The sequence below is a fragment of the Hemicordylus capensis genome, chromosome 2 (genome assembly GCF_027244095.1).
Source record: "Hemicordylus capensis ecotype Gifberg chromosome 2, rHemCap1.1.pri, whole genome shotgun sequence".
Taxonomy (NCBI): Eukaryota; Metazoa; Chordata; class Lepidosauria; order Squamata; family Cordylidae; genus Hemicordylus; species Hemicordylus capensis.
In genome coordinates this window covers 147,648,682-147,673,482 of record NC_069658.1, presented here as the reverse complement: position 1 = coordinate 147,673,482, position 24,801 = coordinate 147,648,682, and the positions used below count along the sequence as shown (strand labels likewise).

General features: G+C 45.2%; 1 protein-coding gene across 4 annotated transcripts in view; it reads left to right on the top strand.

Moving 5' to 3' along the window:
- Positions 1 to 2,146: 2,146 nt before the first annotated feature.
- TSTD2 (thiosulfate sulfurtransferase like domain containing 2) overlaps positions 2,147 to 24,801 on the top strand; it is a 59,729-nt gene continuing 37,074 nt past the window's right edge. The window contains exons 1-8 of one of the 4 annotated variants that reach the window (XM_053295451.1): positions 2,147 to 2,433; positions 4,878 to 5,098; positions 7,399 to 7,727; positions 8,347 to 8,455; positions 11,066 to 11,191; positions 14,463 to 14,568; positions 20,805 to 20,923; positions 24,158 to 24,316. In XM_053295451.1, coding sequence (XP_053151426.1) covers positions 4,895 to 5,098; positions 7,399 to 7,727; positions 8,347 to 8,455; positions 11,066 to 11,191; positions 14,463 to 14,568; positions 20,805 to 20,923; positions 24,158 to 24,316 — 1,152 coding nt within the window. In that variant the 5' untranslated portion in view covers positions 2,147 to 2,433; positions 4,878 to 4,894. The remainder of the gene's footprint in view (positions 2,434 to 4,877; positions 5,099 to 7,398; positions 7,728 to 8,346; positions 8,456 to 11,065; positions 11,192 to 14,462; positions 14,569 to 20,804; positions 20,924 to 24,157; positions 24,317 to 24,801) is intronic. The other 3 variants (XM_053295452.1, XM_053295449.1, XM_053295450.1) reach the window with 3 other exon arrangements.

Genomic DNA, 24,801 nt, shown 5'->3' with positions numbered 1-24,801 from the left:
AGGCACTGCAGTGCAGTGGTTGCACTCCTGCCTCTTGGACAGATTCCAGATGGTGTTACTTGGAGACTGTTGTTCTTCAAACCGTGAACTTTTATTTTTATTTATGTATTTTGTATTTATTCAATTTATATGGCACCTCCCAGGGCCCCATACTGTCCCCAGTGCTCTTTAACATCCACATGAATCTGCTGAGAGACATCATCAGGCAATTTGGTGTAGGGTGTTGTCAGTATGCTGATGACACCCAAATCTATTTCTCCATGTCAACATCATCAGGAGAAGGCATAACCTCCCTAAATGCCTGCCTAGAGACAGTGATAGGCTGGATGAGAGGGATAACAAACTGAGACTGAATCCAAATTAGATGGAGGTACTTATTGTGTGGGATTGAAACTCAGGAGACAATTTTGATCTGCTGGTTCTGAATGGGGTCACACTTCCCCAGAAGAAGCAGATACACAGTCTGGGAGTGCTTCTGGATCCAAATCTCTCTCTGATGTCCCAGGTTGAGGCAGTGGCCAGAGGCGCTTTCCATCTGCTTCGGCTGACATGCCAACTGTGTCCATTCCTTGAGATAAATGACCTCAGAACAGTGGTACATATGCTGGTAGCCTCCAGACACCTCCTCTGTTGCTGCCTTGAGACTCTGGAATGCATCCCCTACTTAAATAAGAGCCCATCTCTGACAACTTTTAAACAGTCTCTAAAGGCACATTTATTCACCCAAGCTTTTAAACGAGACTTGTGGTTTTGAATTGTTTTCAAGTTTTAATTTCTGTTTTAATTTGTTTTATGTTGCTATAAACCTCCCACAGATGGAGGTTTGGGGCAGTATACAAATGTAATAAATATATTTGCAGATATATACATAAATAAATTTGCAGATTTTGCAGTACTCCATTTTGCTGAAAATTCTGGGTTGTTGGGTTTTTTTGCAAGTTACAACGTGTCAATATCATGACTTGCACACAGTGTTCCTTGAACATGGCATTAAAGCAATCATATTTTGGATTGTTTAGTATCCATTGGGACAAAATCATTCACTGAGAAACATATTCCTTATGTCCTTTAGATGCAACTTGATCCAGTATCACTTAATTTTCTGTTGGACCCTCAAAAAATGTTTTTGGATGGTAGATAAAAAAAGGAGTAATCCCCAATCTGTGTGCAGCAAATGAATACAAGCGAACATCTTTGTGTGTCATGACAAAGAAGGAAAGAAAGAAATGGCTTCTGGGAGCCCAAAGTACCCAGCCACACATACGAAGGCCATCTGCTGCTTTCTGCATGATTCCTTGCTCCATCCTTGCCACCCTCCAATCAGCCTCTGTTACAGTTGGCAATGCTATAATTCAATCACTTCCAGTTCAGCAACAAAGAATAATTACTCACCCTCAGAGGTTAGCTGTTGTACCTCTGAGAGAGTCACTGCTTTAGCTTTGCTTCCTTCCAATCAGCCTCTGTTAAAGGTGGGTAATTCTGTCATATCTCTGCATTGTGACTGGATCATTCAGAGGAACAAAAGAATTACCCACGTGGTTGCCTGTAGTGTCTCTGAAAGAGTCATTGCTCTGTATTTGCTTCCTTCCAATCATGAGGCACATCCAGATCAATAGGAACATAGGAAGCTGCCATATACTGAGTCAGACCACTGGTCTATCTAGCTCAGTATTGTCTCCACAGATTGGCAGCAACTTCTCCAAGGTTGCAGGCAGGAATCTCTCTCCGCCAAATCCTTGTGTGTAAATCTTTGTAAATATATGATGTACAAACAACCACTTTGTATATAATTGTGCTTTGGCAACGTACTGTATGCTTTGGTGGTTTGTTGATTCAATAAAAAAAAAATCTTGTCCTATAAAAAAATCTTGTCCTATCTTGGAGAAGCCAGGAAGGGAACTAGCACATGCATAAATGTAGGGGGTGAACTCCATTGGGTACTTCTTGCTGTTACACATTCTCTACTACTAATACTATCAATAGTTCATTGCATGTTTTTCCTGTAACCATTCACAAAAAGAAAAGAACACCCATAGACGTTTGGGAGTCAGTCACTCTCCGAACCAAACAGAAGCTCAGCCTGAAAGCCTTGAGGTGGAATTTGCCCTCGGCGTGTTTTCTGATGGCCAGCTGTGCCTCTTCCGCAGCAGCCAGCATTGCCACCAAGGTCGCGTCGTCTCCAAAGCGGCAACCATCGCGCAGTCACACCGTCTGAAAAGGCTGTGAATTGTCAGTAGTCCCTGAAGTGAAGCGTTTCCAGGGAGGAGCTAGGGTGGAGGGTTACCGAGAGACATGCTTCCCTCCTTGTGCCGCCGAGAGAGTCAGAAGAACACTCAGCTGCCTGCAACGGAGGAGGGGCAGGAGCCGCCGCCGCCGCCGCCAGGAACAGCCGGACTGGCAACTCGCATCCAGCCGCCGAGGAAGCTTGCCAAGGTAGAAGGGAAGTTAGGTCGGAGAAGGAAGCAGGGGCCGGGGCAGAAATCGAGCAGACAGACTCGAGCGGGGTGGCCGAGAGATCTCATCGGGAGGAGGCATGTTGTAGTACAGAGAGGTGCCGGCATGGTTCTCCGTGGCTCTGCTGGAGCGAGCTGGGTTAGCAGGGCAGGGCAGGGCAGCCTGGTTTCCTGTCCTAAGAGACGGTTCACGGAGGGGGGGGGGGGGGCTGCTTTAACTCTCAGGAGCTCCTTGAGTACACACCTACTTCTATTTCCAATCCCCGCAAATAGGGAAAAGTAAAGTACTACTTCCTGCAATACGGTTGCTTTGCGGGCAAAACCTGGCAGCTGGCATGGAGAGAGAGGGGATCTCGCCCGAAAGGGGCCTTTGGAGGGTTCCCTTGACAATATGTGGACCCTCTCTCCACCCTGCTCATTATATGATATTGTGAATCAATGCTTGATCATTGTGTGGTGCTTTCAAAGTACTTCACGTGGATGATCTTGATGTAAACCTTGCAACAACCCTGGAAGGTAGTTGAGTATTTTTACCCTATCACAGATGGGGGTCTGAGGCCAAGGCGGAGTGGCTTGCCTAAGGCCATCTAGTGAGTCTGTGGCAGAGGCGAGACAGCAACCAGGGAGTACCTGATTCATAGCTCAGCTTTTTAGGCACTGTACCACACCAGCGCTCTCTGTTTTAATCATGTTTAGCACTTACATATAATAGCACTTACATTTATATACCGCTCTATAGCTGGAAGCTCTCTAAGCGGTTTACAATGATTTAGCATATTGCCCCCCAACATTCTGGGTACTCAGAATATAAGCAGTGAACACATATTGTCTCATTCATCCTTACAATAATCCTGCAAGGAAGGGCAGATTATTAGTACTCGGGGCCCTTATTGTCTCCTTATTGTAAGAGACCTGAGCAGGGGCGTAACTATGATAGGGCAAGGGGAGACAGTTGTCTGGGGAGCCACTGCCTTTGGGGGAGCCCCAGAGGCAAGTCACAGGACTGACTCCCCCAGCCGCGCACTCGCCCAGGCTTCCTTCAGTTGTATTCATCCTCCGAAATTAATGTGAGTGTTAAGACCAGGAGCTACCAGAAGAGCATGTCTTTCTCTAGTACCATTAAATGACTTGCATCGTCCACAATTTACAAAACCTTTTAAAAAATAATTTAGGATGAAATTTTTACTATGCTTTTTGTTACCACTATTCAGCCCCGTTTAAGATTTCTTTACTTCATGAGCTGAGCTTCAGTGGTGGGGGGTGGACGGCATTTTAAAATCTTGTCTTTGGGCCCACTCCGACCTTGCTACACCCCTAGACTTGAGCCTGCATCATCCATTGAGTTCAAGTCTGGGTTGAGAGCTGAACCAGGTAATTCTTGGCTTTAAGCTCTCCAGTACTCAGATTACGGGAGAATAGCTGACTCTCCCAGTTTGGCCATATAATGCCCCCTGTAGTGTTTCCAAAACAGTAGCTAAGAGGGTTGGAGCAAAAGGCAGGAGGACCCTGGCCCCCCTGAAATTCAAGAACTGGCTCTTAACTACTGCCCAACACCAGATCTTGCTACAATGGAACACTCTAGAATAGGATAGGTGATGCAGAAACTCCGAGGGAGACAAGGAAAGGAGTCCCAATTTGCCAGCCAGTCAGGAATTTCAACGTGTTGGAACTGAGAGCCATTACGAAGGGGTGTGATGCCACCAACCATTGGGACCAGATTTCCAGCTGATCATAGGATGTCCAGTGGCAGAAATAATATTTAGCTGAGTGGAAGAGATTCCAGTTGTTTGCATAAGCTGTTAAAAAGTAGAGAATAATTTGAATCCTCGGCAGACAGATTTATGATAGCTAGTCACCTTAAGTGGCGCAGCGGGGAAATGCTTGACTAACAAGCAGAAGGTTGCCGGTTCAAATCCCCACTGGTTCTATATTGGGCAGCAGCAATATAGGAAGATGCTGAAAAGCATAATCTCATACTGTGTGGGAGGAGGCAATGGTAAACCCCTTCTACCAAAAAAAACCACAGGGCTCTGTGGGTGCCAGGAGTCAAAATCAACTTGATGGCACATTTTACCTTTAGGATAATTACATGTTGATTTACATTCAGTCATTCTGTAAAGTGGACCAGCATTATTATCCCCATATTGTAGAGAAGGGCTGTGTCTGAGAGGTATTGGCTCTTAAAGACCACCTAGTGAGATTTTGGCTGAAGTGAAATTTCAGATGGACAGGTATGTTTGAACTGATCACAATGAGAGTGCTTTCAGAATAGCCCCAATGCTATAAAAATGTCAAATCTGTTTCCAACCATTTCTTTTAGCATTCCCCCCTTTTATGTATAAGGTTATTTTTCTTTGAAGTGTGTGTGTGTGTATGTATACACACACACACACACACACACAATGTTGGGATTATCCTTCCTAGGTCACAAAGGAAACCTTATGCCCAGCTGCTGTGACGTAGCCATGACCACCTCCTCTTTGTCACTCCCCGACGGAGTCAATGAAACAGAATTTTATATTTTATCCTTTGCGGACTTGGAGCTGAAAGATCATCTTCCTTTCTCACCCAAGAGCTGCCACAAAGCTGAATTTGATGCCAGTGCCAGAAAGAAGTATGCATCAGCAAAGAAGAAGGTATTAGATGTACGTTGCTGGAACATACATGGTCATCCACTGACATAAAAACTAATGCAGGGAGGAGAGCTGGTCTTGTGGTAGCCAGCATGAATTGTGCGGTTTGCTAAGCAGGGTCCACTCTGGTTTTCATTTGAATGGGAGAGTACATGTGCGAGTACTGTAAGATATTCCTCCTAGGGGATGGGGCCGCTCTGGGAAGAGCACTTGTATGCATAAGGTTCCAAGTTCCCTCCCTGGCATCTCCAAGATAGGGCTGAGAGAGACTCCTGCTTGCAACCTTGGAGAAGCCACTACCAGTCTGTGTAGTCAATACTGAGCTAGATAGACCAAAGGTCTGACTCAGTATATGGCAGCTTTCTATGTTTCGATGTCCCTACTCTTGACCCAATGCTAAATATAATGGTATCCAGTGCCTGTATTAGGTTCAGCAACACTAGGAAGCTGCTGAGGGCCTGGATCCCCCAGAAGGACCCACTGTTCAGGGATCACCACTCAGTGATCCCTGAGATCACTTTTGGACCCAAGGTGGTGGTAGAGTGACTCTCCTTGGGGCTCATTTAGGTAGGAGGGGGCCCATGGACAGTAGTTTGCCAAGGATCCCCTGAAACCTGGAGCCAGCCCTTAGAACAAGACTTTCCCCTGCTCAAATTCATTCTGAGTAGCCTTCAGATTTTGGGAGACTGTTTCAATGAGGAGCACTTTCAAAGAAATCGCAGGATCTGGGGCTGCTGCCTTAAGCCATAACTCAGTCGTTGGTAGCCAAAAAATGTCTGAGGCTCCTGGCCATATTTCTCCACTGCAAAGTGGTAGCAGTAGGTGATTTGCAGAGAAGCAGCAGTGGGTGGGAGGCATGTGTGTTCTGAATTCTTCTCCTCTGTGCTGCTTTCTCACATATGTACATAGGAAACTGCTATATACTGAGTCAGACCCTTGGTCTATCTAGCTCAGTATTGTCTTCACAGACTGGCAGCGGCTTCTCCAAGGTTGCAGGCAGGAATCTCTCTCAGCCCTATCTTGGAGAAGCCAGGGAGGGAACCTGGAACTAGGGATGTGCACGGAACCATGGAGGCGCGGTCCAGCACTGTGGGGTGTCTAGCTTTAAGGGCATGGGGGTAGTACTTACCCCCCCCACCACTTTTCTCCCTCCGGCGCTCCAATCCGGAGCAAAGTTTTAGGGGCGGCAGCGTTCCTCCCTGCCACCCCTGGCCCCGTCGTTGCCAGGAAAGAGGGGAAGTTGCCGCCACGCATGCGCCTGTTGCGGCGCGCGCGTCTGTCACTGCCACCGCGTGCACACCGCACACGTCACATGTTGCGTGCGCACGCAACGTGTGAAGTGTGCGGCGCACGCGTGCATGGCAGCGACGGACGCGCGTGCACCGCAACGGGCGCATGCGTGGCGGCAACTTCCCCTCTTTCCTGGCAACGATGGGGCCAGGGGTGGCAGGGAGGAACGCTGCCGCCCCTAAAACTTTGTTCCAGAGTGGAGTGCCAGAGGGGGGAAAGTGGTGGGAGGGGTAAGTACTACCCCCCCCCCTAAAGCTAGACACACACGGACCGCTGGACTGGCCCAATTCTGAACCGGTTTGGAGGCCTCTAACATGGCCTCCGGACCGGTTCGTGCACATCCCTATCTGGAACCTAGATGCTCACTGCAACACTATCTCCCAACCAATCCCACTCCATCTCCTGACCCCAGCTAGGGTTCTGAATGTGTGTATGCCATGGGGAGAGGTTGCTGGGGCATAGTGGTGAGCAAAGGAAAGGCTACACTTTCTTCTGCAGATCCTCTTCCTGCTATTTTATAGCAGGAATGCATAACAGGGGTTCCCACGTGCATGTTGGCCATCAAATGTTTAATGGGAGACTATAGAAATCAATGGGGCTGAGGGCCGAACTACGCATTACGTTAGTAGAATGCTTGGCCCTGAAGTGATTAGTTTTTCTTTATCTTCTTTATTTATTTTCTATACTGCCCGAAACTTATGTCTTTGGGGTGGTTTACAATAAAACAGCACAAATTAAAACAAAATTAAAATGTTAATTTTTTTAAAAAAAATGTAGAACAGTGTTAAAATTTGTAATTTTAATTAAAAACCAGGGTGGACAAATATGTCTTAACTGGCACCTTAAAAGTGATCAGAAGTTTTCTTTACTGTTTAAACAGCCATGCGGAGCAATTAGAGGGGCAATTAAGAGATGCTCCAAGAGCGCATGGGGTCAAAGACTGCACTGTGACTGGTCTAAAAATCATATGTTTGTCTCTACCCACACTTGTTGCTGCCCAGCCTTGTTTGTCATCTTTGCAGGCATTTGGTCTCTTTGTCAAAACCAAGGAGGTGGGAGCTGACACTTGCTGCCCAGTGTCTGCTTGCCAAGGGGCCATTTCCTGGAGGTGCTGTCAGCAGACATTCAAGGACCTGACTGGGATTCATAGGCACGTAGCTGCCCAGCATTCTGGCGACGTTAGGCAAGAAGCAGCAGCAATCTTGAAGCAGGTGGCAGGCAACAATAATGTCACAAGACGCCCAGTTTCTGTGGACGAAGGGCCTACATCTAATGGGCCCCCCTATAGGAGCCAGAAGGGGTTTTGCAAGCTCCCAGATAAAAGCCATCTCAGTGCTGATGAGATGACATGGTAAGAGGTTTCTTGAGGGCACCACCACACATCGCACTAGGGATTGTGTGGGTCTTATGTGGTCTGTCAAGCTCCAAGGGGGAGGAGGTGGGTTCCTGGACTTTCTTGAACCCACAATTGCAGGATGGGAGCAGATAAGGTCAACTTCAGAGTAGGCCAGGGGAGGTGGGTCCTTCATCACCTCAGCCCTCCTCCCGGTTTGCTGCATCCAACCAGTTCCCTCTCCAGAGGAACTCTGGCTCCCATGCTCAAGAGAAGCCCTTTAGCTGCCTTGGCTTTCAAAGCCCCAGTTCGGTGCTTAAAGCCGACTCCAAGCCCCGCCCCCTCCCTGGTCTTGCTCTCTGCCATGCTCAACATGGCTGCCCCACTGGAGCTTGTTCCCGCAGCTTCCCTTCTTGCCTCACCTGCGTGACCTCACTGGGACCCAATCAGCCTGGGACCATTTCACCCCCACTCCCTTCAGGGGAAGAGAGAAGCCTCAAAGGAGGGATGCCGCACTCTCTGCTGGACTCTCCAGGGCCACGCAGGCCGCCAAGTAAGATGGCATCTTGACGTGATCATTGACGAGAACACACTTTCCTTTCCCATCCGTTTTTTCTTCTTCTTTTGCCGGTGACAGTGAGGTGGGTCAAGTGTTGCTCTACTACTGTTACTGTAAAGTGGTGGATCCAGAGGGACTCTGTGCATGGCAGAAGGCTTTGTGTCAACACCTGTGTCTGACCGGCAAGGTGAGTTGTTCAAGCACTTTGTGCAAAGAGCAGCTGCAGCCAATCAACTGGGAAATACTCTGTTTAAAATGGCTGGCTGGAACTTTCCCTGCTAGACGATCTACTCCTAGGTAAGTACTCCAGTCTGCTGTGTAATGCTGGAGGTATTTACTCATGACCAAACCCACGTTTATTCAGATGTCTCTTTCCTGCAATGTGCAATCAGACCCAAAAGTGCAGTAGTAATCCATGATACCACTTGAGATGTGGTACAAACCTTTCCCAGGACATGTCCCAGAATAAAAGCTGGAGCAAATGCCTCCTCTCTTTCATCCATGGAGGAACAGCAGGGTTTGATTTATAATGAATTCACCATTCAATTGTAATGAATTCATAGCATCCACCAAATTGTAGGAATATGTGTGAAAATGTGGCTATTAAATGGGTTTAGGTGACTGTATGGGGAAGAGTGGGTTGTTGTTGAACTTTGTGTTCACACTCACTCTTCACCCTTTGTTAAACTTAGCAATCTTTGCCCCTTTGGTTTCTAGGCAAGCAAATAGATGTGGGAGGAGTATGGGGATTGATGTAATGGCTACAGAAGCACTGCAGGCTTCCTAACAGCAGTGAATGTTTTCCTATCTTGTTCCCGGGAGAAGGGGAATTGGGAGGTATCATCCACAGGTGAAACCAGGTTTCATGCTTACCAAGCAATTTTGCAGCCCTTCTTTGTTTCTGTTCCTCTTTGTCCTTCATTGTAAAATGGCTACTTTGCATTAGAATTACTAAGAGCCAAACATGTAAGGCTGAGAGCTGGTCTTTTGACAGTGAACATGAATTGGCCCCTCTGCTAAGCAGAGTCTGCCTTGGTTTGCATTTGAATGTGAGGCTATATGTGAGCTCTGTAAGATACTCCCCTTAGGGGGATGGGGCCAGTGGAAACCATCTGTATGCTTGCATGCAGAAGGTCTAGGTTCCCTCCCTGGCATCTCCAGGTAGGGCTGGGTGGGACTCCAGCCTGAAAACTTAAGAGAGCTGCTGCCAGTCAGTGCAGGCAATGGAAGAGTGGTCTGACTCGGCATAAGGCAGCTTCGTATGCAACTTGTCCCCTGTAATTCTTTCCCACAAAAAACAGTTGAGAGGGGCTATTGAGCCTGTTCCCCTCAGACCATTTTCCTGCTCAAAATTGTTCTGTTTTTCCTCCCACAGAGAATAGGAGCTGGTGAGGGTGTAGTGGTTAGAGTGCCGGACTAGGACCGGGGAGACCCGAGTTCAAATCCCCATTCAGCCATGAAACTAGCTGGGTGACTCTGGGCCATTCACTTCTCTCAGCCTAACCTACTTCACAGGGTTGTTGTGAGGAGAAACCTAAGTATGCAGTGCACTGCTCTGGGCTCCTTGGAGGAAGAGTGGGATATAAAATGTAAAAAAGAAAGAAAGAACATAATAAATATATAAGTTTATCTGCTTAAATTGTTTTATATATCTCTATTTGATAAGCGGCTTATTTTTTATACTGCAAAAACATAGTGTTTTTGCTATGTTTTTTGCTCACAGTGCTTTACCTTAGTACATATATGTCTCACTTAAGTCTCATGATGGTTGGATGACTAAATGCATAGTGGTTACTGGCTAAAAATCACAAATCAGACAGAGCTGGCTGATTATTAGTTGATGAACAGTTTCTCAACCAGGATTGGTGGAGAGGGAAGGAAGCTTCTGAGAATGGAAAAGTGACTGTTGAGTTGGCATGGACAGAGTTGTTGATCATAAGAACTGGAGAGCCCAAGTAACCTGTGATAACTTCTCTTTAATGGTACAGTCATAGGTTAAGAAAGGTTTAGAAATAGTAACTTTAAAAAAGGAAAACAGTATTCATTAGGAGGACTGGAGGAAAAACTTCAGTAATTCTCAGTATCAAAAAATAGCACTAGAAATATGTACTTGCCTATACAGCTAAGAAAAAATGAACTATTTATGTTGATCAATAATAAAAATTTGGTTATTTGTTTTAAACTTGAGTGGAGTTCCCCTTCATAAACTCCTACTCCCACTCTATCAAAGAGTTACATTATAGCAGAGAGAGAGACAGAGAGAGAGAGTGCTGCAATAAAAAATAACTTGAAAAACAAATACAAAGGCACTGGTGGTTGCTGAGAAACATAGTAGCAAATGCAAATAACATGTGCATTTTTCCCCCTGGCAAATGTGTCAGTATGGTTATAGCAAGTATATACCTGCCAACATGTCCCTATTTTCCCATTCCCCTGAATGGATATGCACATATGATCAGGTACATCATATGGTATGTGCATATGATCAAATGAATTTAGCAGTCCCAAAAATGGGGTGGGGTGGGGTGGGGTAAGTAAAAGAAAATAGAACCAGCAGGATACCCCAAAGAGTGTGATTTTTTTGAGTAGGGAAATGGCCAGCAAGGAAAAAGTTCCTCACTGTCCTTTCTCCGCTCCTGATTGTAGCCACCTGCTACATGCAACTGTGTGTAACGGCTGTAAGGCTACAGACCTGTGCACCCTTGCTTGGAAGTAAATAAGCTGCAATCAGTTGGACCTACGTACTAGACACAATAGGCTGCAGATCTTATAATGAATTCTCCTGTTTGGCATCCAGGTGCGAATAGCTTCTGAAGGTATTAATGGAACTGTTGGTGGGAGCAAGGCAGCTACCAGCCTGTATATGGAGGCAATGCTTTCTCATCCACTCTTCAAAGGCATTTTGATGAAGGATGATTTCAAGGTAAGAGGGACCAATGTTTCTCTGCTCTTCTGCTTTCACGTAGCCCTTTGAAAAAAGCAAGGTGAAATCAAGCAAGGCTACCTACCCCTTTTTCTTGTAGCAATGCCCACCTTTAGAACACTTCCTCTTCTTTAACATCATTTTAAAAAAACATTTCTTTGAAGTATATGTATTTCCCCCCTCCTTCTTCCACAGCAATGCCCCACCATTTCAAAATACTGCTTCAAGAGCCTGATAAAGCTATTTAAGTGGGATGCAAAATTTAAAATAAATAGATCAGTCAAACACAATGTCTGAGACACCTTATTTCAGATGTTGCATTACAAGCCATTTTGCATCTCACTTTCCCTTCCCCATATGAAAACGGGTACAGGGGATGAGCTGCAGTTCACAACTGATATGTAGAATTGGGTCCTGAATCTGCACGCCAACTTTTATGCCAATATCTCCGTGTGAAAGGAAGTTATCATTGGGGTGTCCACGGACGGTTTGCTGTGTTTCGGTCCAAATTTAGACTGAACCACGGTTCCCCAAACTGATTTGGTCAAATCCACTGGCTAGGTCGGTCGGGTCAATGAACTGGTTCAAAGTGGTTTGTGATCTAACTGCTCGAACTGGCCCAGTTCACGGCAGAGAGGTTCACAATCAATCTGGTTCTGCACATCCTTGGTTATCACACTGGGCTAGTTCACTCAAACATGGCCCAAAAATGCAAAGAGGGCGGCAATGCGCCGTGAGCACACCTACCCTGATGACATCTGAAGGACGTATCAATAGGATGTTGCTTGTGGGGGATGCTCATTCGAACAGCCCCTAACCATATGTTCAGGGGTGGATTGAGCTTTTTGCTGCCCATAGGCAGTGAATGACTTGCCACCCCTATCTGTTGCCAGAGATGGATTTCCCTTCAGCAGGGCTGAAAGGGGTGGAGTTCTTAGTCTTTCTTTAAAATTACCTTTTAAAAAGCACGGAATGAAGAGCGGCCACCAACTGCACAGCACGCACACACACAGAGAGGCCCAAATATGGGCTGCAGCTGGCCAGAGTAGTGATGTGAGGGCAGAGGGATGAGAGAAGGAGTTCTGCTGTTGCCTCAGAAGCAGCCTAGCCGGACTCTCATGTGGGATGGAGGAGGGGGGAGGGAGGAGTCCCCGTCTCCGCTGCCACGTCCACCCTCGCTATTGCTGCAGCCACTGACGGTTGGTGGTTGCTTTTCGTTCTTCATTCTGCACCGCTCAGTGGTGCTTTTTAAAAGGTAATTTAAAAGAAAGACTAAGAACCTTCCCTTGGCCCCTTCCCTCACCATCAGAATTTGCCACTCCTACAAGTTTACCACCCTAGGCAAGTGCTTACTTTGCCTATGTGTTAATTCGCTCCTGCACATGCTCCAAAACCCTATTGAAACAGGGTTTTAGAGCCCATGTTTAGGGGCCATTCAGATGAACAGCCCTTGCCCACCTGAAGAATGTCCTGACAGCATGTTGGGATGTCCTTCAGATAACATTGGAGCAGGCAGGCTCATGGCACATTGCCACCCTCTTTGCCTGTGGGTCTCATGATCGATGAAGCGGCCCAGTGCAAGATATTACGTCTTTTCTGGTCTCACAGGGTTCAAATTTGAGTTTTAACTTTGCAACATAGATAAGTGAACTGCACATGTGTGCTAACTTTCTGATTTTTAAATATTCAATTGAATCATCATATTATAAACGGACTTTAAAACAAAATGCCAAGTATGTAAAGTAAATCTCACTTTGTTCAGCCAACAAACACTTTTTACCACACTTATTTTAAAACTATATTTATTTGAAAGACATTATTATGGTTATTCAGAGTATTTATATACCACTTTTCAACAAACAAAGTTCTCCAAATGGTTTATAAAGCATTTTTCCTGTTTCAGCCATTTTTTTTCATTCATCACTTAAAAATGTTTGCCTACACAGGAAACTTACACTTACTTTGAGATGGCAGTTTGACCTTAGTGACATTCTTATGCGATCAGTTCTGATGGGCTGCATAGTGTCAGGATATCATCCCATTCACTAATTCCTGATTATTTGGAATCACCCATATGAGTGATCCAGGAAGTGGTGCCCTCCATGGGCTGCTTTTGCCTCAGTGATACCGTAATGTATCAAAGCACTGGGATACCGTATATTTTTCTACACAATATTATTCTAGATAGGCCTACTACTCTGAGGACTATAGGCCACCTCCAGCCTCAAAGGCAAGATGCCTCTAAATACCAGTTGCAGGGGAGTAACAGCAGGAGAGAGGGCGTGCCCTCAGCTCTTGCCTGTGGGCTTCCCAGAGGCATCTGGTGGGCCACTGTGTGAAGCAGGATGCTGGACTAGATAGGCATTGGGTCCAGGGGCGTAACTATAATAGGACAAGGGAAGACAGTTGTCTGGGGGCCCACTGCCTTGGGGGGCACCCCCAGAGGCAAGTCACATGACTGACTCCCCCAGCTGCACACCCGGCAGGGCTTCCTTCAGTTGTATTCATCCTCCAAAATGGATGTGAGTGTTAAGACTTGGAGCTACCAGAACAGCATGTCTTTCTCTAGTACCATTGAATGACTTGCATTGTCCACAATTTACAAAACCTTTAAAAAAATAATTTAGGATGATGTTCTATTGTGGCACATAGGAGAGAGAGAGAGAGAGATATTTTTACTATGCTTTTTTGTTACCACTATTCAGCCTCATTTAAGATTTCTTTACTTCATGAGCTGAGCTTTGGGGGTGGTGGTGGTGGCATTTTAAAATCTTGTCTCTGGGCCCACTCCAACCTTGCTACGCCCCTGATTGGGTCTGATCCAGCAGGGCTGTTCTTAATTAACTGGAATCACCCATGAGACTAATTCAAAAAGAAACTGCAAAGGGATGACAAATAAGGTGATTAAGAGTTTATTGGGGGAAACCAAAACCAACATGCAAGAACAGTCAATGTAGTCCTAGTTTTTAAGAAAATTAAAAGTTGCTTGAGATAAGTTTTGCTTCCTATGGGGTGTGTGTGTGTGCTTCTTTTGTGTCATTGTTACCTCTTGCTAAAGAGGTTTTGCAGATTTTTTTTTTTTAAACGAAAAATCTCTTATACTTTTTTCAGGCCAGTTACTTCCAAACCTGTTTGACAGAGGTGACAGTGACATGTGTACACACTGAGAGGGATCCCACTTTCAAAAAACTGTCTGCCTCCAGCCTAACTGCCAACGACAGCTCTTTGGGTAGTTTTTCTTCATTTGTTTGTTTTTCTCTCCATTCCTCAGACCAGTGCAGGAGGAGCTCACTGCTTCCTAGACCTTCGAATTGGTGTCTTCGAAGAAATAGTACCAATGGGAATTGACCCAGAGGAAGTCTCCTACAAAGAAACTGGTATGGAGAACAAGAGCTGTTGACTTTAGAAGGAAAGAACTGAATGGAGAGGCATGATACGTTGGAACAGAAATTGTAAACCAGAACCAGACTAAAGCTGGTCCTGTTTGTTTGTTTTGTTTTTTTGTTATTACATCTTTATATAGTCCCATCCAAAGGCTCTAGATGGTGTACAACAGAACAAAGACTAACAAAACAGTAAAAACAAATTTAGAAATAGTTTAAAACCATTTAAAAGATAATAATTTTAAAAGCAAAAAACCCTGGAAGGCCAGACCAACAAATATGTTTGAATGGCTTTCTTGAAGGCCAACCATGATCCCAAACCACAAATTTCTGCTGAGAGTGAATTCCACAGCCTGTTAACAGTTACTTGTTAGCAACGGGTGATCTACCACTGAGTGGCCATGTGATCTGGTGCAGGCTGCTGAGATGAACCTTGATTGATTAAAACCTTTTAGGGCTCTTGTAGCAAATTGGTGTATGGGAATTTCTTTCTTGACTCAGGTCAGTTAATGAATAAACCAGTTGAACTGGTTTTAACCAGCTCTTAGCAGACTTCTCAGTCAACTAGCTCAGGAATGACTCCTATCAGCAGTGAGTCATTTCCACAGCGTGTTCAGAGAAACTGCCTATGAATGATTAAAAATCCTTAACTTTCAAAACCGAGAAAGCTAAGGAAAAGATTCTGGTCGACCCAGAAGTTCTGGTAGGTTACTGCTGCCACCGAACACTCTAAGGCTTTCAGAGAATCCTACCATTGGACTAGAGTGCTTTAGTCCAGACTAGTCTCTCTGTAACTGGGCATTGGGCAAATTAAAAGAAATCCTCCCCCTTGCTAATAGGCAAGAATAAAACCTTTCCCTCACGTGCTTTTTTCCTGCATGTGGAGTTAATTATTAATTGGCCAAGCTCATGAGACATGTTCTGCACCAACCAATTTTTATTTATCTATCTATCTATCTATCTATCTATCTATCTATCTATCTATCTATCTATCTATCTACCGTGTTTCCCCGAAAATAAGACAGTGTCTTATATTAATTTTAGCCCCAAAAAATGCACTAGGGCAATTAGCGGTACATCAGAAATTACTGCTAGGTCTTACTTTCGGGGTAGGTCTTACTTTCGGGGAAACAGGGTATCTATCTATCTATCTATCTATCTATCTATCTATCTATATAAAAATATACTATAGCACCCCCCCCCCCCGCCGCTGGGTTAATAACCAACCCTCTGAGGCTTGTAAAAAGAACAGAGAAAAAACTTTTATTCAGTTACTGCAGACTGGTTCTGTCTGGGGCTTTTAGCTTTTTAGAAAAACTTAAAAATACTTAGTTGGTTACAAGAATGCTTCAAAAGCACCCAGATGATTTTGGGGTGACACGTTAAAATCTTAGTTACTCAATTGCAAAGAACAGATATTTGGAAATGCAAAGCACAACACAGAAAGTAAAATAAAATCCCTAACACAAAGTCTGACTAAACAAACTTGTCCCTAGACTAAATTCCTGAAACTAAAGCCCTGGCTTCTTTTTTTCCTTGAACTTGCCCAACTCCTGATGAGAATCAACCCACCTGCAGATCTCTCACCATGAGAGATCCGACTTCATGCTAGTCCACACTCTCTGCCCAGACTTCCTTTCTTGTTCTCAGAATTGCCCCCTGCAGCTCTCATGTCTCACCCATCTGGTGGACTGATTGGTTGAGCCCTGGAGGTCACAAGCCTGTCAGTCAAGACAAGGGTTCACTTCCTATTAACCCTATAGAGGGAGGGAAGCCTAGTCACTACAGTTCTAAAAACAGTTATGCAATCATGTGCAGAGTGAAGCTGCCATTCTCTGCCTTCCTCCCTCTGCTGTCCTTGCTAACCACTATAGGCGTGGTATAAAGATGTCACTGGCAAGCACCTGTTTTTCCAGGGTGTCAGGAACCCACCCTGACGCCTCCCAAGTCTAGGGATATGATTTGTTTTACAATTGTCCCTCAACAACCGCAAGGGTTCAGTTCCTGGAAACCTTTGCAGTTGGTGAATTCATGGTTGGAGAGCCATGGTTTCAATGGCAAACAGGGAGTTAGGGGAATCGTGGTCACAAAGCGACCGGGAGGAAAAGTTGAAAGAATCCCCACCAGACCCCCAGAAATTACCCCCAAAGCCCTGAAATCTAAAAATATATATATCACCAAACCATAGATACTCGGGTCGCAGTTGGTGACAGTGGTCACAATTTCCCAGTTGCAAATATTCAAATCTGTGATTGGGAAAACAATGATAGGCGAGGGACAAACTATGTATGATTTTTAATATCAATTGTGTCACATTACATCATGGAATCCCATACATCATGGAATTTAATAGGTTATTTCTTTCTTTCGCTGCCACCATATGATTATGATTATTATAATGCTCTCAGTAAATAACTTCTTGGTCACATAGCCTCGCAAGCACAGGATAGGTATACAGTGTATATAGGGAGACAAAGAATAAGGGATAAAACAAGTAAGAACTAGTGTTATTATTTACTTAAGATAGAAATAAGGATCTCTGCAAAGCAGGATACATAGACTTCATTACATTGCTGCTAAATCAATCAGCTGTTAAACACCACACAGAGTGTTTTGACCTTCTTTCTGTGTAAAATACTTTTGTATGTTGAATAACGTAAGACAGATGTTTTCTACCGTATCTTTGAATCTTGGTGTAACAATCCAGGCCTCTTATCTGTTTGACCAGGAGTTTTGCCTCTGGCCACCACCCCGCTCCTCTTCAACTTTTACATCAGTGACATGGTGAAACACATTAGTAGCCCAGACTCTCCCCCCACCCCCAAGCTGGTGGATAGATGTATTTCCTCCCTGCTCTATGCCAATGCTGCTGCAATCCTCTCTAGGACCCCTATAGGTATCCGAAGAGCGCTTATGGCTCTAGCTCAGTACTACAAGAATGATCAACAAAAAAATCAACTATCAAAAAACTAAAGTTATTGCTTTCGCCAGAAGACCCAAGTCCTATCCCTAGAGTATAAATGGCCACAAGGTTGAACAGGTCGTTTGTTTCAAATATCTGGGAGAGGTTTTATATGCCTCTGGCTCAAGAAAGGCACACTGTGACCATGTTGCCCTCACCGCTCAGAGGAGCTCCACTGCCATTCTAAAATTCCTGCAGTGTAGAGGGGGCCATTATGTACCCTCAGCACTCAAATTATTTGAGGCCAAGACGTTGACGCAACTCCTTTATGGTGTCCAATCAGGATCCGTTCCAGTCTTGCCCCCTTGGAGCTGGTGCAGTCAAAATTTCTAAGAGTGACCCTCCAAGTGCCTCGCCTTGACTCAAATGCCACATTATGTTGGAAGTGGGCATGATAAAGGTTGAGGGCAGAGTGTGGTTGTCCATTCTTAACCCATGGTTTAAATTATCCCTCAGCCCTCGGAGCTTGGCCCCTCTGACCCTACAGAACAATTTTCAATCTTCCTGGAAAACGGCCATGTGAATTAAATTGTTGCTCCTGGGCTTCCCCCGCACTTGCTATGGGCCATGACCAGGCAAAAACAGTAATCAAACAGAGGATAATCGACACCAAGCACCAGGCTGACCTAGGCAGGGTTCCATCCTTTCTGTCCTCAGAAAGGCTCAGATACTCTGCCTCCCGCTCCATGTACCTGTCACAGCTAGAAATCCCAAGCCACAGAAGGGCTTATACCCTCGCCCGTTGTCATGCCCTTCCCTTCGCTGTACTGGAAGGCAAATACAGAAAGACTGCAATTGCAGAGAGACTTTGTCCCAGTGACACTGGGGAGGTAGAAACCACAGAACGTGTACTCCTCTTTTGCCTCTTTTACAGAGACATCCAGGCCAAGCTTATTTTTCTGCTTTTTTGCAAGTACCCTGGCTGCCCAAACCATGTCTCTACTCGGTTGCTGCTTTTGGATTAAGACGTGGCCTAGTGTCCCTGTTTAGATGTCTTATTTTATATACCCTGTTTTAGCCACTGCTTTTTGCATCTGATATATTGCACATTTTATATGTTCATAATTTTTTTGATACAGCTCTTTAATAATCTCATAGCTACCCTCTTTTCTAAGAATAGCAGCTTTATAGTATTATAATACAGCTTTACAATATTAGTAATTTTAAAGTCTTATGGTTCCATAATTTGTGTTTATTATTTTATTATTTTGAATCATGCTCTACTGTTCTATCTTATGCTGGTCTTGGACCGTAATAAAAATGCTTGATTGATTGCCTCTGGGCACCTTTCAGAATTCTTCTCAGATAGGTAAACATTTTTTTTTAACCTTATCTCCCGCGAGGGAGTTCCTGGAAGCGGGGGGGGGGGGGTTCCTACAGACCTTCCCCCTCCCCCTACCGGGTTTCTATGTGGCTCTTTGGCCGGTTTTCGGCCTTTTCCCCTCAGCACGGCAGCCATTTTGGAGGCTGCATGCCTGCGCAATTGGCCTCTGCGGCCCGGGCCATGCAGAGGCCAATCATGCAGGTGTGCGGCCTCCAAAATGGCCACCGCACTGAGCAGGAAAGGCCGAAAACCGTCCAAAGAGCCAGCCGAACTGGCCGGAGAGGGGCATATAGAAAGCCAGCAGGGGGAGGGGGAACCTCCACAGACACCACCACCCCACTGCCGCCTCCAGGAACTCCCCTGAGGGGAATAAGGTTTGTTTTTTTTTAAATGGAAAAAGGTCCCCGACCCCCCCCCCCCGGACCAAGCCGGGGGGGATTCGAGGGGGTGCCGGACTGAACTGGCCCAGTCAGGTGCAAGTCTGGACTCAAACTGAACCGGGCCAGCCAGTTCCATGCACATCCCTACTCCAAACCCCAGAGTACTGTCCATTGCGCTACTGGCTTGTTACAGTCTCTCTGAATATCAATTAACCCAGAACTTAAACAGAATTTGAACAATTTCTCTTGTTGGGTCACCCACACAGAAACTCTGGCCCTGAGCGCTGTTCTTCTGTCTTACTCCATCCTCTCCTGCTCACCAGCTAATTGTCACCAACTGTCTCTCTTCAAATCCTCCTCTCAACATTCCATGCCTGGTTGCTATGGCTACTCTTGCTCCATCTTTCTCTCTCTCTCCAGTGCTCTGCATGTACACTGAGGGATAATAGGCACTGAGCAGGGATGCCATTGTATTGCAAAGGGAAGCCAGCCAGCCATGGCAATAGCAGTAGTTAGTGGGGCTGTGGAGACCAGTGGTGGGCAGGTAGAACTGCAGCTCCCTGGGAGTGGGGGAACTGCAGCAGGGGGTGGGGGCTGTTGTGGCAGTGGTGGACATGGGCTGCCACCAGTGTCGCTATGTCACCTGGGTATGAATCCCCCTGAATAAAATGGGACTTATTGCTGAGCGATCTCCCCCAAATCCTCTTTAGTCTGTTCTAGGTGACGTGGTCATCGTGCCACACCATCGGTCTGTGCTGTGCTGGGCGGCCAAGTGTAATTGTGAACTGAGCTGGATGCTTTAGAGACAGAGGGAGGAGTGGGAAAGAAATATGTGGAATGGGAATATGTTAATTTAGGTGTTGAAATGTTTCTGCTGATGCATATTTACATGAATATACCTATATTATATTCTTACATTCTTGTAAGTTCAGTTGCCTTTTGTGCCCTCAGGAACCCACGTGATAAAAATACTGTGCGTGCCATGGTGTGTGTTTCTGGGGGGTTGGGGGAATGATGCTTAACTTGTGGCGGGTGTGTGTGTGCCCTCCAAAGGCCTTTAGGTCCAGGCTCCAAAATTACCTAGGTGCACCTCTGGTGACAGTAGGAACAGCATTATTGTTTATCTGTTCACAGTAGGGCATGAAAGAGCGTTTACCTATATCTCAAGAGTGAGCAATTGAATTGAGATCCTTGGGGTTTGTTGAGGGGCCAAATGGAAAGCCCCTGAGAGCTGGATCAAGCTGGATCAGGTTTCCACTTGTCTATACCTACTCTATCCTTGGAATATATTGGCTTTCAGAGTCACTTTAACTGCTGCTGTGGGGAGCTGCGGCCTGCCCTGTAGCTATATCCATCTACATTCAAGATGCTTATTGTATGCATACATCACATTTTTTGTGTATAGGTGAAGCACTTTGTATACCCCCCCTGCCCCCGCCACAAAAGTAACATCTAAAATAGTTTCATGTTTTGGTGCAGAACTCCACAGACTCATAAGGAAAAATGTTGAGTGAGTCAGAACTCAAGTTTGGAAGAACCTTTAAAAATGTCTAATTATTTGTAGGAATCCATTTGACTCCAAAGGAGTTTCATATAGAAGTAGAGAAATATCTCTCTCGGGGTAATGAAGCGCAGACGGACACCATTTTACTGGACTGCAGGAACTTCTATGAAAGTAAAATAGTAGGTGACCTTTTATTTGTTTTGGAGATTCTTTTTGCTTTCTTTGGGATATGACAAATTTGAAGAAGCAGATACTCTCCTTATCAGGGTGTACATATGGCCAGTACATCTATGATGCAATGGAAATAATTGCATCCTTGGGAGCACCTGTGACTGTCAGCAAGCTTGTGTGAGTGAACTAAGCTTGTGTGAGTGCTGTTCTTGTGAAAATATGCACGAGTGGTATATGCATGGCTCCTGATAGCCTTTCAAAGGCACTGCAATCACAGAAATCAGGGAAACCATAAATATGTAATGTACATCAGCTTTCTGAATTCTTCCTAAGTGGAGGGGCAGAGAATATATAACGTTGGTGAAAAGACCATTGGGGAAAAGGACAGTTGGCAGATGAGAGGACAGCAGTAATTTAAAAAGAGAGTCCTGAGGGAAAGACGGTCTGCAGATCTATAGGGACACATAGGATCATCTTGTCTGAAGTGCAGAAGCAGTTTTACTTTAATCTCTTCAGCACTTTTAAGCATAATCTCTCCAGAAGAGACATCATCATACTAGTAACTGAGATTTAACCTTTCTGGAGAAAATTATATCCATTTTGATGTTCTGTGACAATCTTTCTTTGAGGAATTTACAGTGGGGATGATGTTTTCCCAGCATTTCCTATCATAAATGGTTTATTTATTTATTTATTCATCACATCTATATCCTGCCCAAACTTTCATCTCCACTTCCTCAATATCGGATACTTTAGATAAAGGGAGAGGGGGAAAGACTTGTGTTTACATTATAGTCCAAATCGATAGCATGTTATAATTTTGGTGAAATGTAATTATATTTGTTCATTGGCTATTCAGAACTGTTTCTTATTACTATGGAGTAAAAGTATCTAGGGCACCTCCAGATGGGAGTTTGGTCTGGGATTAGTATATTTTGTTCGTTCTTTATGGGGAGCTCATATGATGTCATTATCCATCCACTGTCAACCTGTATTTTCCCTGCACTTAAATAATCAGATCCATGAACAGAATTTTTCTGACTTTGAGGACATTGGTACAATGACCAGTGTGGACTGTTGTGGTGGTGATGATGATCTGTCTCCCCCCACCTTTTTTGAGAGGCATACTACAGCAGAAACAGGAGGGGTAAAAGGGGAAGGGTCAGTGTACTGAGCCTCCAAAATACTCAGTATCTCCTGCAGTGTGGAGGGAATGCTGCAGTTCTCCATGTGACTGCAAGTAGAAAAGCAGTGACTACAGGTGAAACTCGGAAAATTAGAATATCGTGCAAAAGTCCTTTCAGTAATGCAAATTAAAAGGTGAAACTGATATATGAGACAGACGCATTACATGCAAAGCGAGATAAGTCAAGCCTTAATTTGTTATAATTGTGATGATCATGGCGTACAGCTCATGAAAACCCCAAATCCACAATCCCAGAAAATTAGAATATTACATGGAACCAAGAAGACAAGGATTGAAGAATAGAACAATATCGGACCTCTGAAAAGTATACAGTGTACTGTGCTTGATTGGCCAGCAAACTCGCCTGACCTGACCCCATAGAGAATCTATGGGGCATTGCCAAGAGAAGGATGAGAGACATGAGACCAAACAATGCAGAATTGCTGAAGGCCGCTAATGAAGCATCCTGGTCTTCCATAATACCTCATCAGTGCCACAGGCTGATAGCAACCATGCCACGCCGCATTGAGGCAGTAATTGCTGCAAAAGGGGCCCAAACCAAGTACTGAATACATATGCATGCTTATACTTTTCAGAGGTCCGATATTGTTCTATTCTTCAATCCTTGTCTTCTTGGTTCCATGTAATATTCTAATTTTCTGGGATTGTGGATTTGCGGTTTTCATGAGCTGTACGCCATGTCTCATATATCAGTTTCACCTTTTAATTTGCATTACTGAAATTAATGGACTTCTGCATGATATTCTAATTTTCCAAGTTTCACCTGTAGATGGTGCTACAAGAGCCTGCTTAGAAGTACTATGTGTTTTACAATTTTACCAGTCTTTTGTCTAAAGTGAATGTAGAACAAAATGGGGGAGAGAGAAAACGCCTTATTCCCCCCCGCCCCACTTGGGCCCCATGTATCCCATATTGCACTCAATCCATTTGCTTTCCCATTGGCACATACAAAGTATGGTTACATATTCACCACCCATGTGGAGGTGGTGTTCCCTAGAATTGGTGTCCTCACCTGGGTGTAGACTGACTACAAGTCCAATAATATCTAAAGTGTTATTAGCCCTAATGGGCTGCATTTTCCTTTAGCCAATAACAGCTGTTTTGGGGAGCCCTACAGATCAGGATCCCGAAACCATGGCAGGGGAGTAGAGTTAAAGGTCCCCACCCCAGTTAGGATCCCGATCCATAGGAATCTTTGATTTGGTTGCTATAGACTAAAGAGAAACTAAGTCAGTCAGGGCTAAAAATGCATTAATGCCATGTGTAATTTGGCCCCACAGTAATTGCCCAACCACAAGGGTAGGCAACCTTGGCTCTTCAACTGTTGCAGAACTACAACTCCCATCATTCCCAGCTGCAATTTATTGGGGCTGGAGCTGACTGTAGTTGTAGTTCTGCAATGGCAGGAGAGCCAAGGTTGCCTACTCCTGCCTGCAGTTTGTTTCCTGATAGAAAATGGCTTCTCTAAGACACTGGTCCATCTTGGAAGTTCTTCTCAAAACAGAGCGATTGCAGAGTAAGAAGGTAGCTGTATGGGGTATATTATAGGGAATGGAGTGGGTGGAAGAAGACTTGGGTGGAACATGCTGCCCTATGCCCTTCTCCCTCTTCCATTCCCCTGAGTTTCTTCCTGCCTCATGTCTGGGTCAGCTGTGAATGGGAGTTGTTGAGTATTTTTCACCAAATCCTTCCTCATGAGGTTTAGGCAGGCTTCACCTACATGAGTGGTGGAAACAAATCATAACATATGTGGTTCTCTGCTCACCCAGCTAGTCTTTGACTTCTCTGACGGTCAATTCCTCTTTTCTAAAATATCAGGTTTGTTGTTTTTATTTAGGAAATGTATAACTCTCCTTTCAATATAATACCTGTACAGTATAATACTCCCAACAGGCAAAATAAAATAAGACAGTCACACCATTGCAGCTGCAGTTGTTTGTTCATAACCTTGTCCCTATCAGACCTTCTACGCTCCAAAAGATGTCAGGCATTCTCTCTTGAAAAAACTCACAGTGATTCTTTCCTTTGGCCTCAGGGGCATTTCCAAGGTTGTTTGGCTCCGGACATCAGGAAATTCAGCTATTTTCCCACCTATGTAGATGAGAACTTGGAGCTTTTCAGGGGCAAACGGGTCCTGATGTACTGCACAGGAGGAATCCGTTGTGAGCGGGGCTCGGCCTACCTCAGGTCCAAGGTAAGTTGCTCTGAGAGGGAAAGAACTGGGCTGGAAGAGTCTCTTGCTAAACTGCCACAGGGAAACAGACTAGGAGGCTGATCCCACGCATAGCCTAACCCAGGCTATGGAAGGCTGCGTGTGAGAATCACTGGGATCAGGCCTGATCCTGGCGGGGCAGCGCTGCCTAGCCCCACTTTGAAACCCAGACTCCATGATTGTGTGTCTGCTGAGGCTACATTCAGCCCCGGTGGACACAGAGATGGGTGCCTAGAGTGCCTGTCTCCTGGCGGAATCCCCAAATGCATTGTGCATGTTGCACAGTGCAATTGTAGGATATCCGGAGGCTGGGATGCGTTGTCTTGGCCTGCGGATAACCTGGGAGTGCGATCCACGCTCCCAGCAACCTGTCAGCATTTGTCTGGGGAGAAGGTGGGTGCAAACAGCCTCCCCACTGCTTGCCCGCCACCCCTCCCGCCCAGTTGTGTGTGAACGACTTCTATCTA